Source organism: Rattus rattus, chromosome 3, assembly GCF_011064425.1.
Source record: "Rattus rattus isolate New Zealand chromosome 3, Rrattus_CSIRO_v1, whole genome shotgun sequence".
NCBI lineage: Eukaryota > Metazoa > Chordata > Mammalia > Rodentia > Muridae > Rattus > Rattus rattus.
This window is the reverse complement of record NC_046156.1, coordinates 36,986,253-37,005,463: the sequence shown is the minus strand read 5'-3', so window position 1 is coordinate 37,005,463 and position 19,211 is coordinate 36,986,253. Positions and strand designations below refer to the sequence as shown.

Genomic DNA, 19,211 nt, shown 5'->3' with positions numbered 1-19,211 from the left:
GACACTGTGCAGTTTCCCCTTGGACCAGGGATGTGGGCAGAGGTGTGCAGAGGTGGCACTTTGTCCTGTGGCCTCAGGATGTCTGCACTCCTGGGTGGTCTTCTCTCTTCCCCACTAGTTTTGATTTTTAAGCCAGATATTAAAATGACTGTACCAGCTTGCCTAAGGTCAGTTTACTTAGAATACCCTTGTCTAGTTTTTTACCCTAAGGTGGTGTCAATCCTTGATTTTAAGATGTGTTTCTCAGAAGAAGCAGAAGGATGGACTATTTGAGACCATTGATATTGAAAGATAATACTGGGAGATGTTGATGTTTGTTGATTCCTGTTATTTTATTTTTTGTGGGTGTGTTGGGGTTGTGTGTGTGTGTGTGTGTGTGTGTGTGTGTGTGTGTGTGTGTGTTAGTTTGCTGGTCTGAGCATGGTTAATCCCTTTAGGATTTGTAGATAGATATTGTTTAACTTTGGTTTTATCATGGAATGTCTTATTTTCTCCCTCTTATTTTTGTGATGGAAAATTTTGCTGAGAGTATTATTCTGGGTTACCGTCTGTGATTCTGTAGGACATCTGTCTGAGTCCTTCTGGCTTTAAGAGTCTCCATTGAGAAGTCAGGTGTTATTCTAGTAGGTCTGACTTTATATGTTAGTTGGTCTCTTTTCCTTGCAGGTTTTAATATTTTTCTATTGTTTTATATGTTTAGAGTTTCATTATTATGTGCCAATGGGAATTCCTCTTCTGGTCCAGTCTGTTTGGGGTTCTGTATGATTTTTGTACCTTGATAGGCACCTCCACTTTAGATTAGGGACATATTCTTCTGTGATTTTGTTGAAAATATTTTCTGGTCCATTGACCTGGGTTTCTCCCCTTCTCCTATCCCTATGATCATTAGATTTGGTCTTTTCATGGCGTCTCTGGCTTCTCTGGATGTTTTGTGCATGGATTTTTCTTTAGTTTTGTTTTTTTTTAGATTTCACATTTTCTTTGACCAAAGTATCCATTTCTTTTACCCTGTCTTCAGTGCCTGAGATTCTCCCTTCCAGTTCTTGCACTCCGTTGGTGAAGCAAACCTCTGAGGTTCCTATTTGAATTCCTACATTTTTATTTCCAGATTTTCCTCTGTTTGTGTAGTTTATTGGGTGGGTTGTTTTGGTTTTTTTTTATTGACTCTTTCTAATTTAAGGTCTTGAACTGTTTTTATTGATTTCATTTTATTGTTTGTGTTTTCATAGACTCCTTTAAGGGACTCATCCGTTTCCTCCTTAAGACCCTCTGTCACAGTCATAAAGGCCATCGTAAGGTCTTGGTCTTGCGCCTCAGCCATGTTGTAAGAGTCTATTGTGGTAAAGTGGCTGGGCTCTACAGGAGACTTTGTCCTGACTGGTATTGATTATGTTTTTATGCTGATATCCAGGCATCTGGGTTTGGTATGATTGTAATTCTAGGTGCTGGTATCTGGTCTTGTCTTTGTTGGTGTTTTGTTTCTTAGTTTCTGTTGTTCAGTGTGGTTCTTAGGAGACTATGGTGTCTACGTGTTGCCTGGTAAGGAATTATTCTGGGAACCTGATAGGTGTGGCCACAGGAGGTTCAGGGCATAATGTGTATCTAGGTTTTGGGAGCTCACACTTAGGAGTGGGGATGAGCTAGGGAGGGTCTGAGGAAGTCCACAGGAGGGAGGAAAGCAGGGCGTTCCACCAGGATCTCCTTAATCCCCTGTGAATGAGTGCAGGGAGTGAGAAAAGGCTGTAACAAGTAGTCTGCCATGGAGCTGGAGCTGAGACTGGGGAATTAAGATTTGGAGAAGACCAGGAAGTGTGGAGATCTGAAGCTTTCCTACCTCCTGTGCTGGCTTCTCAGACAGGCTTGGCTGGTGGGTTCCAGGGAAAGCCTACTGGAGTTGTGAGCTGGGATAACAAGAGGGAGGAAATGTTGGAAGAGAGGGTCTGTGATTCCCATCTGGGTGTGGAGAGGGAGGGAGGGGAGGCTGCAGCAGGTGGTCTGATACAGAGCCTGAGAGGAGACTCAGCATCATAGGAAGAGAGAGGTGAAGATCTGCACCTTCTCCCTGGCTGGCATCTCACTTTCTAAATTCTAATGCATACAGCTCTGACCAAAAGCTCCGGGAACCTAGAAATGAACCTTCAAATACCACACATTTCAGTCTCTACTATTTATTAGGAAAATGTAGAGCTTTTTATCTTCTGAAACAGTAAGAAAAACAATAGAAAGTTGACCTTTTATATCATGGTTAGAGAAGGGTTTTGAGGGATTTCTAACTTTCTCATGTTTCATTAGTGATGGATCCAGTACTGAACCACAATTCAATGACGACGAGGCTCTCCTGGAAAATGTTTGTGTGTCCATGCTGGGTCAGCTCATGGAATTTGCTTGTGCTGTGGTGTGGTTGTAACTGAAGGAGGAAAGGAAGCTTCTTTTTTTCTCAGTCAGAGAGGCAGAGTTTCCTTACATGAAGGAGAGGCCTGGACAGTGCAGGCCACCTTTCCTGCCGCTTGTAGAATATACTTTGAAGGAAAGAAGAAAATGTCCTGTTATAAGAAAAAAATGATGCTCCAAGAATAAAACATCTGTTCTCCTGTCTGGTGAATGCGCTTAAGGAGAGCAGCTGCGATCTGTTTCCTCTCCAGCTGGAGTTGTTCCATCTCAGATGCTAGAAGCCACTGTAAACAATGGGACCTTTTTCTAAACATTTTCCGTTGTCTTCCCCGTTTCAGGCTACACGTCAGTCCATGGGACTGGCTTTATAGAGGGACTATTTTCTTGTGAATTTTCGTCGTCGGGAAAGAGTCTTAGGGAAGGGAACAAGTCTGGTGAGGTGGAACATGGCCGACACTAAGAGCAGGAGAAATAGTTTCCGAGCTATAAGGACTGCGTGGCTCTCAGTAGCGCTCAGAGACTTTCGTCTTTTGATGGCTTTAGTTTAGGAAAGTCAAAGATCAGATAGGAGAGTGTCATCTGGACACTAGAAAACTTAAGGGGTTTGGCAACTGATTCAACTCTTAACATTTCTTTTCTCAATAAATGAAAGGCTCTTTTTATCAAGTTACTCTCAGCCTAATCAGGCTAATAACTTAGTAACACTTATTTACCTGCCCATAGGGTACATGATCCATAGGTGAAGGCGTAGGGCATCCTACAAGTTCAAGTAGCACAGGCTCAGGAAGAATACAGGAGAAGCCTCAGAGCAGTAAGGCCAATGACTCACTGGATATTCTAGAAAAAGTTCCCAGTCATTTGGTTCTTGTTTTTGTTTAATTTCCCTAATATGCAAACAGCATTAAAAAATTAGGTGATTTTGACAAGATTAGGACGCACCCACACAGGATGGCTCCAACACAGGCAGTCTTGGTGCATGCCTATGATACCTAGAGTGGCAAGGCTAGGGCAGGGAGGTCATGAGTTCCAGGCTGGCCTGAGTGACATAGAAGGCTCGTTTTAAATAAAATGAAAATGGTTGCCACTTTATGCAAAGAGAATAAGATTCTTATTCCCTTCCATTTTCTTTGCTCTTGGTAAGTATTTATGCTAGTAAATAGAAAAACGTATGAAACATGAAACTAAGTTACAGTCATTGATGCCATTTACGAGTGTTCCCAGAGAGGGCTAGCCACAGGGGCTCCTAACCCTTACATTGGATTGTAATACTGCCCTAGAGGAATTTATCGATTCAAGAGTGGCAGCCCACAGAAGCAGATGGTACAAAGGAGGAGAGATTGATGAAAAAGAGTGAGGTATCTTTGAAGACACTCAAGGTGCTCGCTACAGTTAAAGGACTCTAAAACCAAAGCCAAAGATTTCATTAACACTCATACACACACACACACACACACACACACACACACACACACACACACACACACACACCACGGAACCACCCCTTCCAAAATACAAACAAACCAGCTCCCCAGAGCCACCTGTAATGAAATTCCCAAGCAAGTGCTTTCTTTCTTGCTTGCTTGCTTGTTTGTTTAGCTGGGTGGGTGACTGTCACGGTCAAGTTTTGGTGAGAATCACCTTTAGTCTACATTGTAGACTCTATCTACAGAGTAGCAATAAGGTCCAATCTGAGCTAGGCAACATACTGTCATGGAAACCAATCTTTATCCCTCACCCAGCCTCTCTGTCCTTCCCTTGGTGTGGCTCGAGAAATGGATGCGTGGTGCCCATAAGGTTTTTGTATGAATGGGATGCAAATTGCTTGGACCATTATCCTTGCCTGCTTGCCTTCCATCGATGGAATAGTTCCAGATAGGTCCATCTGTGGAATGAATAAGACCAGAGAGGTACAAGAGCCAGACGGCTGGGATCCTCTGCGCCGCTTACTGTTTGAAGTACAAGCTAATGGCAGCAAGCCTCTCTCCTCTCTCACCTGTCCAGACATGTTAACCCCATGTGACTCAGTATATAAAGTGTAGGGTGTCCTGTGATAAAGATTCCTAGTGTAATGCAGTTTGCCATTGCTTGAGAAAACACTGGAGGTAACTGACAGAAAACAAGGATGTTTGCGTGACCTTATTTCTTCAGAGTTTGTACTGTGGAATGGAGTTGTCTTCACTGCTTTGGGGGCTCTGGGGCTAGCACAGTACTTTATGGGAGAACACGCTACATTATGGGAGAAGCCTAGCAGAGAGAGCTTCTTGGGGAAAAGAAGGCTTCAGAGTCACCCACTCTAGGGCGTACCTCTAGTAATCTAATGGGGTCTGCCTCTAAGATGTTCCACCCCCTCCCATGTGCGAGCTGGCTTCCTATACGGTCATTTTGGAAGAGCGAGCCCTAATTGAAAAAAAAAAAAACACCCCCACCAGATCAGCATGTGGGAAAGCCATTGGTGCCTCTTCTTGATTGGTGATTGATGTGGTGGGGCCCAGCTCACTGCGGGCAGTGCCCAACTTGGACCAGTGCTGTAAGAGGGCGGGCTAAGCAAGTCATAAAGAACACCCAGTCAGCAGCACTCCTCCGTGGCCTCTGCCTCAGTTCTTGCCACCAGGCTCCTACCTTGAGTTCAGTCCCTGCCTTCCCTAGATGACAGATCACAAGCTGTAAGATGAAATAAACCTTTTTTACCCCAAGTTGCTCTTGGGTGTTTTACGACGGCAATAGAAAAATCTAACTAAGACAGCCCAATAGCGCTGGGATGGAGGACAGACCTTTAGCAGAAGGGCACTTAAGGAAACATTCCAGACCCAAAAGTGAAATATTGAATATTTCCATATTGAAGCCATAGTGAAAGGAAAAATAAATGAGGTCTTCTGCTTCCCCATAGAAAAGAAAGCGTCATGGAAAGCTGCTCTCTTAACTCGTAGCCTTATTTCATTTCCTTCCCTTTTTTAAGGCTGCTGTGGTACCGTCTGCCCAAACCCTTAAAATTACCGACTTCAGCTTCAGTGACTTCGAGCTGTCTGATCTGGAAACAGCGCTGTGTACAATTCGGATGTTCACTGACCTCAACCTTGTGCAGAACTTCCAGATGAAACATGAGGTAGGAAGGCAGTGGTGCCTGTGTGTACGTGCATGCATGCGTGCGTGCGTGTGTGCATGCGTGCGTGCATGTGTGTGTGTAAGATAGAGAACTGGATCTGACTGCCAGCATGCTTGATAAACCATCAGATACATTTTTTTTTATTACTGCCGTGTATCCAGCACCAGGTTGAAGAATACAGCAGGATCTTACTTACAGCCACAGCACCGCAGTAGTGTAAAATCAGGTGGCAGGAGATTCTGTGGAACACAGGTCAGGGGAGGGTGGTCGGAGAAGCACCTGGACAGATAAACAACAGGGCACGTAGACTGTCGAGCCACCAAGGAGCACTGCCCTCCTGGCACCAGGGGCGACTCAGCGAAGACTTCGAAGCAGGGAAGTAACTTGATGTCATCGCCAGGGTTGTGCTTAACAATGCAGAAAGGACCAGCGCCCCTAGGTAGCTGTCATGGGGCCAGACTCCTCAAACAAAGTCATCTCTGTAGAGCAGAAATGAGACCCTTTTGAACCCCAGACTCCAAATATAGATTTCCTATCTAAACATTTAAGGTCTTCAAGGTTTTATTACTTAGCAACCCGACAATACAAATAGGCTAATAACATGTCACTCTCGCCTGGGGGGTTAGTTGAGGAATATCATGTTGTTCAATTATTCCAACAAGCTCTCATGAATGAGTCCCACTCGCAGATGAAGAATCCAAACCAGCGTGGAGTGGAAATGTCACGGGTGTCAGTCATAGTGCTCTGTGATCAGCGCACATCCACTCTGTCAGTTTGTCTCCGCATTCTCAGTTTCCGCACCTCTTCAGAGTAAATGATGTTGCTGCCCCGTGGGAGGCCACGTGGATGACATATGCGTCTGTATATGTGTGCTTGTACGGTTCTACTTACTCTGTAGATACTGAGAGTGTGTCAGTTACCCACACGCTTTAGACAGAATTTGACTATGCTAAATCACCAGCAAATTTCTCCACTGCACAAGATAGGACTCACTTTAAAAGTCTGCTCCCTGAGGCTGGAGAGGTGGCTCAGTGGTTACGAGCACTGACTGCTCTTCCAGAGGTCCTGAGTTCAATTCCCAGCAATCACATGGTGGCTCACAGCCATCTGTGATGGGATCCGATGCAGTTACATGGTGTGTCAAGACAGTGACAGTGTACTCATACATAAGTAAACAAATCTTGAATGCAACAACGAAACCATCTAGAGTTAGACACCCTACTCTACACATATACAGTTTTACTTCATTCTAACAATGACTCTACTCCAAGGCTTGGCTAGAACAGGGGAGTGTGATTTTTTGTAAAACTCTTGATGATTCTGCTTGGCTGATAGCATTTGAGGACTGGGTGATGTAGATACTCAGTCTCACTAGCAACCATTCCCTTGGATTCCTACCCATGGAAAACACTCCTCCCCCACTTTCCTTTTCTTTGTATCTAATCCCTCTCTGAGTGTTAAAAAAAAAAAAAGATACACAATGTCAGTGTCTCTCAAAAAAATCACGTGATCAAAGTAGCCAGGCAAGGCAATTTCTTTTTGGAAAAAAAGGAATCCTGCAATGCAGACTAAGCCAGCAAGCACACGGGGCAGGAAGTGTGCAACATTTGTCTTCTAAGGCAGGTGGAGGCCCTGTATTTTTCCCACTGGCCAGTTCTGGCCTCACTGTATTTGAGACTGGGTGGTTTTAAAAGAGTCAGTGCTAAGGAAATGAGTTCCAGGAACATAGGGACCCCTTTGCATAAACGAAAGCTTTACCAGGTGGGTGAGATTAATAGGTTTGCAGAAGAGTTGAAGATTAAAAGATGTTCGTTCCTTTACATAAAACTTTAACAAGGTGAAGGAATTTTATGGAATATTGGCACTCTCTGGGCCAAGTAACTTAGACGAAAACCAAAACCAAACCTCATTTGTTTACATTTATTCTGGGCAACGTCAACCTGGGCGTTAGGATTATTATGGTTGAGTTTCCAGCCCTACTGTCTAGTCGTCTCCTTCATTTCAGGTTTTATTGTCAATATAATTTTAGATGGAGAAAATTAAAATTCCTTGCTGGAGAGGTTGCCCTTACCAAGACGTCTCACACGGAACAACAAACCTTCAGTATTAATTTATGCTGGTGGCAGCCATTGCCTGTCACTGGTCTCTGAAACATTCCACTCGATTAGAACAACGTGTGAATATCTTTCCTTTCTTCCTCTGACCCCCTGAGCTGCCCCTGCTGCACTTCTTCCACCATCACTGGGGAACAGGTCCTTTCTGCAGTTTCTTAGTCAGGTAGGAAAAGACATTTTAAACAGATTCAGAAACTCGAGGATCCTTTTGTTGGAGTTTGAGAGAAATCACAGGGAAGGTAAGTTGTGAATCTCCGCAGCTGCCAGGAAGAGAAGGAACGAGATGTCGGACTTTGTGAGTGGGAGGCCCAGAGCCCACACAGGCCCGGCAAGTCTGTGTGCAGCTGCTGGTTGGGGGTTTTCATAGAAAAAAAATGCCCAGTGACAGAGCAAGCCGCTTTAGAGATTGGGTCAGTTTGGTTCTGAAAGAAGAGATAGGAAGAAAGGAAAGAAAAGGTCATTCTCCTTCCGTTAGAACTAGGCAGGCTTAGTGTGAGTTCGTAATTACTGGGGTCTGTGAGTACACATCTCCCCTTAACTTGTGCTTAAGCACCTCATCTTCCCCACTCCTGGCAGTAGTTGTCTTTAAGACTGTCTTTGGCCTTCCTCAAAGAGTGTTATCAACTACCGACCAAGCCTCTTTACTGAGAATTGACCTGAGCTATTGCAACACTTTTCCCTCCCCAGAGACTCAGGAGGTGGGGTGCCATGTATGCTGGGATGGAGGGGCCATCCTCAAAAAGTCCCAAGCCTCATAAGTTTTATCAAATTCCTATCAAGAGTTACTTTAGCCAGTTACATTGGTTCAGTAGCAGGGTCGGCATACATTTTCAGGAGCCACACCTTTAAGTTTTGGAGTAGTGGAAGATGTACGCAGACACCGAATTCGCAGTCTTCCTGACGATTTTTCTTGCTTTAATTAGTCACAAGTAGTTTCCTACTTGATGCCAGCGCGGACTCTCAAAACACATCAAAGTAAAACTTGGCGCTCGCATTTAAAATCCTCCCGCTGTAGCGTTCTGTTATCTCCCCCACTAGACGGTTTAAAAATGTCCAGAGTACGGAGACCTGTACTTAGATGTCCAGCCTCACGGAGAACACACCCACTGCAGGCACACAAACGTACTTACACTAGGGCGGCTCCCAGGGGCTGGAGCTCAGAGATCCAAAGGTTCCTTTTGGGGGAATTCCCTGTGAACTGAACTGAGAACCAGAAGAAAAGGTCGTCTGGAGAAAGGGGATCATGCCAAGTCCCCTGTGACTGAGCAGTTTCTACCACCAGGGAGGAGGTTCCCGCTCAGCCTCGAGAGCCAATCACAGGGTTGGACACTTGCAAGGCGCCATTCTTTTCCCGTGTACTTTTTCCAAAACCAAGGCAATGTTCTTTGAGTTTGTGATATCCCCAGGGACACGCTCAAGGAAAGCTCATGCTTGTTTCTACAAAGATGTAGTAAATCGTTCAGATTTTTAAGAGAAGCAGACTGATAACACAAGCAGAATCACCATGCTCAGATCATGAGTCCCTGAGGGTTTTATTTAATATTCTGCTTTGAACGTAAATTAAACCCATCTTGGAAGACTTGCTTGAACAATTTTGCCTTTTCCCCCACTTCCCATCTTTTAAAATAAAAATCTTTTTTTTCCATATGGGTCCCAGGAGCTTTATACATTCTCTTCAAATTTTGATTTCTTGGTAGCCAGGCATTAACTGCGCTAGGCAGAACCTAAGCTGTAAGATCTGTAATTTTAGTTTCTCCTGAGACTTGAGCTAGATACGTCAATCCCAGCCACACCTTGGGACTCAATACCTTCACAGGTGTGCAGCTCGAGAACGTGAGAAGTCATTCCCAAACATCCATGCACGTATGACTCTACTAACATACGCACACGCTAACAAGGACACACGGGGGGATAGTTTGTATAAAGGTAGTCGGTGCCCTACCTGTGACAGAGTACCTTTCTCTGAGATATTATCCATTGTTCATCTAACTTAACTAGGCCTGCTTGGTAGGTTTTTGGTTGAACCGGTAGTATTTGAATTCTGGCCCCGCCCCTCCTTAACAACCACCAATCGCAGGTTGCCTGTTTGAGAGTTGGTTTCTTCCTCTGTAAAATGATCTGAAGAGTCACGTGAGCCTCCCTCACGCTTGTAGGGATTGAACTCGGACCCTGTAAGGTACCTAGATCTTAGAAAATGTGTAACTAACTTGGCAATTACGGTCACTCCGTATGCTTCACTTCCTACAGGTTCTTTGCCGATGGATTTTGAGTGTCAAGAAGAATTATCGGAAGAACGTTGCCTACCACAATTGGAGGCACGCCTTTAACACGGCACAGTGCATGTTTGCTGCTCTGAAAGCAGGCAAGATTCAGGTACTTCACGGCGCCATTCAGATTCCTGCTCAGTGGAACTGACAGCCTATCTCTTCAAATTATCTTCAGGGCACTCTTATAGTTGATTGAATAATTTACCAAATAGTGACTTGTGGCTGGTTGAAAATTAGCACGGGACGATAGTTGGCCACTAACTTTATTTCATTTGTAATAAAAAGGTTATGTAGTGAAATTCCCATGTTACATTTAGTAATCCTTGGGCAAATAAATATTTCCATCAGAGGAAGACAGTGAAAGAAAAACATTACATTTCTCATTTCACAGTCAACTGCTCCTTAGTAAAATTACTCAAAAACCACCAAATGCCGTGGTGAATGAGCTCATTGTCCGTGGAATTCTGTGTGGAAGGCTGTCCCTTCTAAAAATGCTGTTTCAGACAGGTTTTGTTTCATGTGCCTTGATCAGAACCTGAGTAAAAGGAAGATTTGTGCAGAAAATAATCACACAACAGTGTCCCTTTCCAGCCAAATCCTTTGTATCTCTCTCCTTAGATCTCATCTTCAGAGGGAACTGACTAGTTATTCTAAGTAAGTGATCTTAGGCATCTGCTACATAATTCAAAATCAGAGCCTCCCAGTTTCAAAACATAAATTTTAAAAATATTAATCTATTATCAATATTATCCTCCTTTCATAGGTTGCACATTTGAAGTGGCCAGTTTTAAAGGAAACGACTGGGCTTGGGTTGGGCTAAGCGATCGAACACTGGAACACCATGTGTAAAGCCTTGGATTCCATTGCAGAACTATTGTCTGAGCAGCCATACAAATAACACAGTAGCTGTTTTGTCCCATAGAAAATTCTGTAGGAAAAGGATATGCTTACCCTGGGTTAACCATGAGTTCTAGCAGAAAGCTGCCAGTGCTTTTCACGAAGAACGAGGTGACGGTTTTCATACAGGCTTCAGAACTCATAGTGCTGGGATCCCCATAGGATAGAGTGGTGTGGCAGTTTAGCTCACATTTCATACACTGTATCAATGACAGCTGGCATAGTACTGTAAATAATATAAATGGCAAATAATCAAAAAATAACCAATATGTAGCATAGGAATATAGTATGCAAGTTTTGAAAGCCATTTTTTTCCAGTGATTCAATTTCTACTATTTTATTTAACAGTCACATTGTCTTGGTTGCTTAACAATATAGTAGCCTATCACAGGGAGGAAAATAATGGTTACAGAAAACAATAGGGAAAATATTAAAGTGTGTTACAATCATTCCACATATGTAAACATGAGATTCATGGCATTAACTATGTATGGGTGGGTAGATTCTCCTCCTCCTTCTCCTCCTCCTCCTCCTCCTCCTCTTCTTCTTCTTTCCTCTTCCTCTTCCTCCTCCTCTTGCTCCTCCTCCTCCTCCTTCCCCTCCTCCTCCTCTTCTTCTTCTTCTTCTTTCCTCTTCCTCCTCCTTTACTTCTTCTTCTTCTTCTTCTTCTTCTTCTTCTTCTTCTTCTTCTTCTTCTTCTTCTTCTTCTTCTTCTTCTTCTTCTTCTTCTTCTTTCCTCTTCCTCCTCCTCCTTCTCCTCCTCCTCCTCTTCTTCTTCTTTCCTCTTCCTCCTTCTCCTTCTCCTCCTTCTTCCTTTTCTGCTTAAAAAATTATGTAGCGTCAGGATGTGTTGGCATGCACATCTGTCATGGTACAGGTGGAGGTCAGAGGTCAGTTTTGGGAGGTGGGTCTGCCTGTCTGTCCTGCCTCTGTTCCTTACCAGACCCGAGCTCCCCTTGCCAGGCTTATATACAGAGCAAACACTTTTATCCACTGAGCCGGCCTACTGTCAACAGGTTACTCCTTTCTGTTGTTTAGTGACCTTTGTAAAAAGCTCATTGTGAATGACAACATGAACGGTCACCTGCAGAGTAGAATTTCTGGAGAGCCCTCTGTGGCCACACACAAGTACAGGAATGAATACTGAGAAGTCGTAGGAGAATGCCCTGCCCCACGCTTCATCTCTCTCTTCCCTCCAATGCCTTTGCACACAGAACAAGTTGACGGATCTGGAGACGCTTGCATTGCTGATTGCCGCTTTAAGCCATGATTTGGACCATCGTGGTGTGAACAACTCATACATACAGCGGTAAGATGGCTTTGCCAAGAAGACAAGAAAGGGTTTCCGCTACATTACCGAACTGTACTTTTATAAATTAGAGCTACCAAAAAAAAGGTACAAAGAATAAATTGGCCAGGTTTCTTTATAGTCTGACTACTTTTGAGGAGGATAGGAAATGAACGTCAAGTGTCAGACTGTACTGATCACATTCAAGCCTGATGTTCAAACACTGGTTCTGTTGAGAGTCTTATTGCATGATCATTGTGAGTTTTGCTTTAGTTTGTGTGCACCAAGCTTTTAATGCCAATGCTAAGGAGGCAGAGGCAGGTAGATCTCTGTGATTTTTGAGGCCAGCCTGGTCTACAAAGTGAGTCTACTAAGACAGACAGAGCTACATAGAAAAGCCCTGTCTTGAAAAAAAAAAGAAAAGAGAAAGAAAAAAAGGAAGGAAGGAAGGAAGGAGAGAGATGGAGAGATAGAGAGGGGGAGAGGGAGAGGGAGAGAGAGGGAGAGAGAGAGAGAGAGAGAGAGAGAGAGAGAGAGAGAGAGAGAGAGAGAGAACCATGAATAGTCTAGAAGGGTTAGAATTTTTACTAGGCAGTATTGAAAAGTCTTTAGCTTGGCCCTGTTTGCTTATGGTGCTCAGCAGACTAAGATTTTCAGCGTTAGAAGTGGTATATACATGTCACCGTGTTAGAGAACTCCTGTGGGCAGGCTGTAGCCCTGGGCAAGGAAGCCAATTTCTCTACACCTTAATTCCTTTAAAATGGAAATAATGGCATGCCCATATCACAGGATTGGCCAGTATTTTCAGAGACCACAAGCGTCACCACCCAGAGGAAGGTTTGCCATATATTGTGTTGAATTCTAGCGACAGTTCCTACAGATGGTTGTGTCGAGCGTGACACTCTCACTGGCAGATCTTAAGAGTAAGACTCTAACTGCTGGGACCACACCGAAGTTGTCTTGTGAGGACAACTGAGCTAATAAAACGGACAGTCCTTTTCATCAAATCATCGAGCCCCTGCCGCAGTCTGCTGGACCCCTCGTAGCAACTTGGTTGAAAAGTCTACGTTTTAGTGGCAGAATCTGTTACTGCTGAGCGTCTTTGTAAGTGCTCCAGTGACCTGGCTGCATCACTCTCAAATGGAGATCCCAAGTGTGTCCCAAGTGTGTTTGTGAAGCCTTTCTAATCATCGACTATTATCTGATAAACAGAAGACTTGGTGTAAGAACAATCACAAGGGTGGTCCAACACATCCTGTGCTATGCTTTACGTAATGAGAGAGAGCAGTCGTGACTGGCTGTGTCCACTTGAAAACCTAAAGATCTGGAGAATTAACTTTGTGGCATGTCCTTTGTCAGTGCTCCTTGTATGATTGTGACCCAGAGTGTCACGTGATGAAAGGGAGGTAGCAGAAGACCCACAGTGTGGACACCCCATATACACACATAGCTGTCCTCCCTGCCTCGCTCAGAAAGGTAGAGTGTGTTATTAGTACAGATACCATTATTTTTTGTAGAAATTGCTCTCATGTTGTTCTATATAAGTGAAAAATAAGAAAAATTGCAACTCTTATCATTTAAAATCTTTAAAAATAGTTACTATTAAACAATTTTTTAACCTATTAAATTTTTTTCATCTAAAAAACATTTACCCAGAAGACCATCTGGAGAGATAGCATCTTCTCCCTAGGTAAAAATTCCCAGAGCTGGGGACAAGGGGCATGTAGATTGTAGAATTTTACTTTCATACACACAAAATAGTAACTCTTGAAAAACCTAAAGTAGCTTGGAGACTTTTATTTCTTCCCACATCACCGTGCGTTGCATACAGGAAAGCAGGACTTTTTCTTTCCTGACTGGTAATGACCAGTGCTTAAAGTAGGACTGGAAAATAGGACACTTAAAGTGTCAGGTGGACATCCCTATATAAAGTTATTTCTTCAACAGGGCAGACAGTACCAGATCCCATGAGATGTCTGAAGTAACACATACTAAAAATACAAAAGAAGGTATAGAAATAAGAGCAGTTAGTCAGAGAGAAGGAGGAATTCATTGCTAATGGAATCGGAAACTGAAATCTTCCTCCTTTCTTCTTAAGTGACTTTGGGGGAAACTACTTTGAGATAAGGCTTTCCTTGGGGAGGAGGCTATCCCCTTGGACCACCGTTGGATTCCTTGCTTCCTTCCTTTATTAAGAAGACTGAGACTGCCAAGGAGTCCCACTGGTATCCTGTGATCTTTTTAAGGGAACTGCTTCCATGTACTCTTCTTGTATGGGAGGGAAGGAGGAATTCTCTCAGACATATAAGAACTGTGGACATGAGCGCTGGTAGAGACTGTGGATGTAGTTTGGTGGATAGGGTGCTTGCATAAGCATGCGTGGAGCTCTGGGTTTGACCCTTAGCACCGTGTAAACCAGGCTTGGCGATGCACTCAGGAGACAGAGGCAGGGTGATCACACGATGTTCAGGGTTAACCTCAGTTACATAGCATGTGTGAGGCTAGCCTGAGCTACATGAGATTCTGGCTCAAAACAATAAAAGGAAACAAGTGGGTGGCTAAAACACAGTAGCTAACGTGCAAACATTCACTTTATTTTTAAGTTATAAAACTTGTATTGCATAGAGAAAGTTTCTGCATCAAACCTGTGGTCGATATCATAGGATCTTCATGTGTGTTTATTTGCTGAGTTTCAAGTCCAATGATTATAAAATGATTGATCACAAATGATGCTCCACGCGCAGTGAAACAATTGCTAGAGCTTCGGCTCTTTGCTAGTGACATGTACACTGTAGTCCCTGACCCTCGAAATGACAGTGACAGAAATTATCTACCAAGTCCTGAGTCGTCTGATGAAGAGGGCTTCAAGCGTCCATAAGAGAAAGAGATTGGCCAAGCAAAGTCTAGTCCATCTCCACTATTCACAGAGAAAATGAGACTACAGCTAGATGCTGAAATGGGGGTGGATTTTCAGGACAAGTACAAAGACATTCCAGGATGCCGTGAGGTGGGCACAGAACAGTAGTGCAGACCAGCAACAAAATGGACAAGCAGGAGGAGCCACAAGATCCCTTCCAGGGAGGGGAGTAACACTTAAGCAGCATGTAGTAAAATTGATAGAATTTGTAAAACGGAACTGTTGCCATGGGCAATAAGGACATTGCCTAGGAAGAAGTCACAGCGTGAGACACACGACATTAGGTCGACATTAGAACCACAGAGCTCAATCAGAAAACTACCCCAAGAAGCCAGTGATAAGCCGCCAATCACACCGAGTAGAGGGGGAGGAGGCCAAAGGAAAGCTGCTAATTTAGCGAAGGGATGGGAGTTATATGTATCAAGGCCGGGAGAGAAAGATCAGGACTTCCGGTCTGAAAAACTGGACAGCGATGTTGAGGTGGTGAGCATGAAGGAGCAGGTCATTGGTTAAAAAGCTGTAGCGATTCCAACCCGAGGTCCTGCACTGTGTGACAGGCAGAGTCAAGATCACCGTGGCGGGAGCCCGGGTGACAGGGCCGTTTTTCTCACAGGACATCTATTTTGAATCAGTTTCTAAGGCTTTCTGTTTCTTGTACATTTCCCAATCCACTGTCCAAGAAAGACCAAGGGCTGTACCAGACAGAGGAAAATGCAGAGGAAGCACGCCAGTCTGGTAATGCTCACTGACATCAGCGTGGGAATAGGATTCCACAGTGGCAGTGGTTTACACAGGACCTTCTGATGTGGCCTTAAATAGAGGCAACATGAATACATTGGTTTCGTGATTTTTTTATTTTTATTTTATTTTTTTTTTGTAAACAGGAAATTTGAGACATTTTCACCCATTGCTTGATTCATAAAGTTTGTATTTTTAGAATGTAAGTAGAGACAAACACATTTTGGCATTTGTCTGTCTCACAAGCCAAAAAGTCCTCTCTAACGTGAAGCAGTTCTTTCTGCCTCACCTAGAAATGTACATCTGAAGCTCCAACTGGTTTGTGCTGTATCTACCTAATTGCATTTCCTGGACCAGCTCCTAACTAGGTCAGCGAGTAGACACTGCGTAGGGCCCCGCAGCACCACCACGGCAGTGCCAGGCAATGAGAGGAAATACTTGAACCCCTGAACCCCAGGCCTGTCATTCATCACCAGAGAGAGTGAGATTCTCTATCTGATCATTTAGTTATCTAAAAAGCATGTGCAGAAATGCTCGTTTATAACAGTCTCAGCCTAGGTTCCTCTGAAACCCTAGCTTGAGGTAATATTTGGTCTATGCGTAGTTTATTAGAACTGTGACCCTCAGGAACAGGAAGAAAGGCCTGGGATGAAAGATGGAGAGAGATATTATCCAGCTATGCACATATTTGAGCATCTGGTACTCAATTCTGCCAGAGGTTTGGAGGGACCTTATGAAGAGAGACCTGGAACCACTCAGCTTTAAGGCAGACAGCAGTAAGTTCCTTCACCCCTTCCTAGGCCTTATCGCACCTACACTGACAATGTGAGTGTGGGCACCAGCCATGGGGTCAGATGAGAGGTACCCAGGGTGGGCCAAGACAAGGCAGAGAGCTTTCTGACTGGCACCGGTGTCAAGTCTGTTAAAGAACGAAGGAAACATTGTATCTATCAGTGGCTGAAAGAGGAGGTGGGTGTGAGGATTCTGACACAGTGCTTACACAGTGAGATACAATAAGAGTAACGCAGGCAGCTCAATGCCTGCCATGCTGCAGGTTCTTGATAAATGGAAACTGTTCCCACTGGGGAAAACAAATGCCAGCAGATTTCAAAGGTCTACAGGCTGGTGTGGCGAAAGCTTTATAAGCAGCAAACACTAAACATCGGATACTAAACTAAGGGTGTGGCCTCTAGCTTCGATTTCAAGTTGTGTCTTACATTTATGTGAGTTGGTTGGTTAGATAGCTGATAGGTTCCAGGACAGGTTCCTACCTTGTATCCTAGGCTGGCCTCTAACTAAAGCTCCTCCAGCCTCAGTTTCCCCAGTGTCGCACCCTGCTTTTGTGCACTTTACTTGTTGTGTAAGTGAAAATGACAGACACCTAAAAGCTTTTCCTTTTATTATGCCTGAATTGGACGAGGGAGGTGCCCATTGTACTGGTAAAGTTGGCTTCAACATGGGGGAGCAGAGGAGAATAGAGAGTCCATGGAAAGATTCAGAAGAGAGGTTATCAGCCCTCCTCACCTGAGCCTGCTCGCTGCAGGACGTATTCCTGCCAGCTTCCTTGTGATCTAACTCCAGAACAGCCAGCAGACACCTCTCCCCCACTTCCTTTGAGCCCTTCCAAGTGTGCCACAGTGCCCTAACTGACCCCAGGTAGTCCACGCATCACAGCAAACCCTTCCAACAAATCTGTTCATGCAATTTGGTTCACCGTCTGCCCAATCTCCTACGTTGAGCACAGCTTCTGATCATTAAGTGAAGGAGGAGCGAAGAAGAACAAGCCTGGGACAGGTTACACAGATAGAACATTAAATCGGCATTAAGACGAGTGACCCCTTCAATAGGAACAGGCAACTCACACCACACTCTAAAGGCTTTATCTCCAGCTTGTGTTTTCTGACAGGCATCTGTCTGGTTTGCACTCTAGCCAATTGTTTTGATATCTTCTTACCTCAGAGTATCATTTTTTTTATATGAACAAATAAAATGGAAAACAACACTCTGGTGAGGAAATAGCAAACTGTTCATCGTTTTAGCACATGATCGTAGGGCTTTGCAACTCACAAGCCCCATCCATTCCTACACATTTTAAGAGGAACAAGTTACAGGATCCTTCTGTGTCTTGAAGGAATGGTGGAAAGTGTGGCGTTTCACAAGTGAAGGGTCATGAGAAATGAAGTGGAAGGCTTCCTGTCATGCATCAGAGGTCCTTTGGTGACTACTGTCCCACACATACAGTAAACAGTGCAATGAATACCCTTCCCCCGCAATTCACCCAGCAGGAAGTCTTCGATGCTTCTCCCAAGGTCAGCCCAGAAAGCTTGCGGGCTGTCCTGCTCTCAAACAACCCTGTGACTCATCTCTCTCCTTCCTGCTTTCCTACCTCCCACTTCACACACACGCACATGCACACGCACACGCACACGCACACGCACACAGGCATGACACCTTGGGACCCTGTGGATCCCGTCTCAGTGAACTTTTTCCTTTTATGTAGGCACACATAAATAAGCTGGCCTTCTGCTCAAACATTGTTTCAGAGGAAAGGGCAACCCAGATTTGTTCTAGACTTTTAAGACAGTTGCAGTCCTGAACCTGAAACTAATCCAGTACCAGGTATCGTGGGGTGGTACAAGGCTGTGCCCAGGGCCGGGCTTACTCCTCACACCCTGTGTTTTCACATTTCAGTGAGACTGCAGCATCTTTGAAAACAGTTTACAGCAGTATTTATTTCTGAGAGATTACCCCCCACTCTCCTCAGCAGGGGAGAAAATTATGAGTTTGCTTTTGAGATAATTTCAGTGAAGAGTAATAATGAGTTGGTGAAGTAACGTGTTTAGGAACGCTTTCTCCCTTCCTCTCTCCGACATACTGACCCGCAGGAGCGAACACCCCCTGGCCCAGCTGTACTGCCACTCCATCATGGAGCACCACCATTTCGACCAGTGCTTGATGATTCTAAACAGCCCAGTAAGTATGTCATTTAGTGTTGTGAGTTTCAAAAGAGAGCTTTATACATGCAGTCGTATTTTTAGGTTTTGGACTTATTCCCGGCATCATAAATTCTTGAACATTCTCTACTCCTTTTTGGGTAAGGAAGGAATAGCCCAAACATTCTACAGCTTCACTTCTCTGGACGGTAAAAAACGATCTAATGTTGCCCACGAGGGAAATTCGATTACTGACCTTTACTTAATCCAAACTGGAAAACAAACTGGTATTTTAGGGCTGCTGCTTAACTTTTTCAACAGATGAAGGGTTGCATACAGATCAGTATCTGTTTCTTCTTTCCTTTTGGCTATGCCAGGGTTGAACCCGAGGCCCTGTGCCTGCTAACCTGGAGCTTTGGCAGGCTGTGCTCCCAGACCTCTGTTTCATTGGAGCTTCTAGCTGCTCACAAACCATTTTGTTAAGGAACGAGAAAGCTACTGGGCGACTTGGCTAAGTGAATATTTGTAAATGTAAGAAAACACATGATACGGTTTGCTACATA

The 19,211-nt window shown here is 44.3% G+C and overlaps 1 protein-coding gene across 1 annotated transcript in view; it reads left to right on the top strand.

The window, feature by feature from the left end:
* Positions 1–19,211, top strand: part of Pde5a (phosphodiesterase 5A) — a 137,620-nt gene that overhangs the window by 88,566 nt on the left and 29,843 nt on the right. Inside the window, exons 12-15 of the mRNA XM_032897379.1 lie at positions 5,348–5,494; positions 9,856–9,981; positions 11,987–12,081; positions 18,601–18,688. Of these exons, the coding sequence (XP_032753270.1) occupies positions 5,348–5,494; positions 9,856–9,981; positions 11,987–12,081; positions 18,601–18,688 (456 nt within the window). The remainder of the gene's footprint in view (positions 1–5,347; positions 5,495–9,855; positions 9,982–11,986; positions 12,082–18,600; positions 18,689–19,211) is intronic.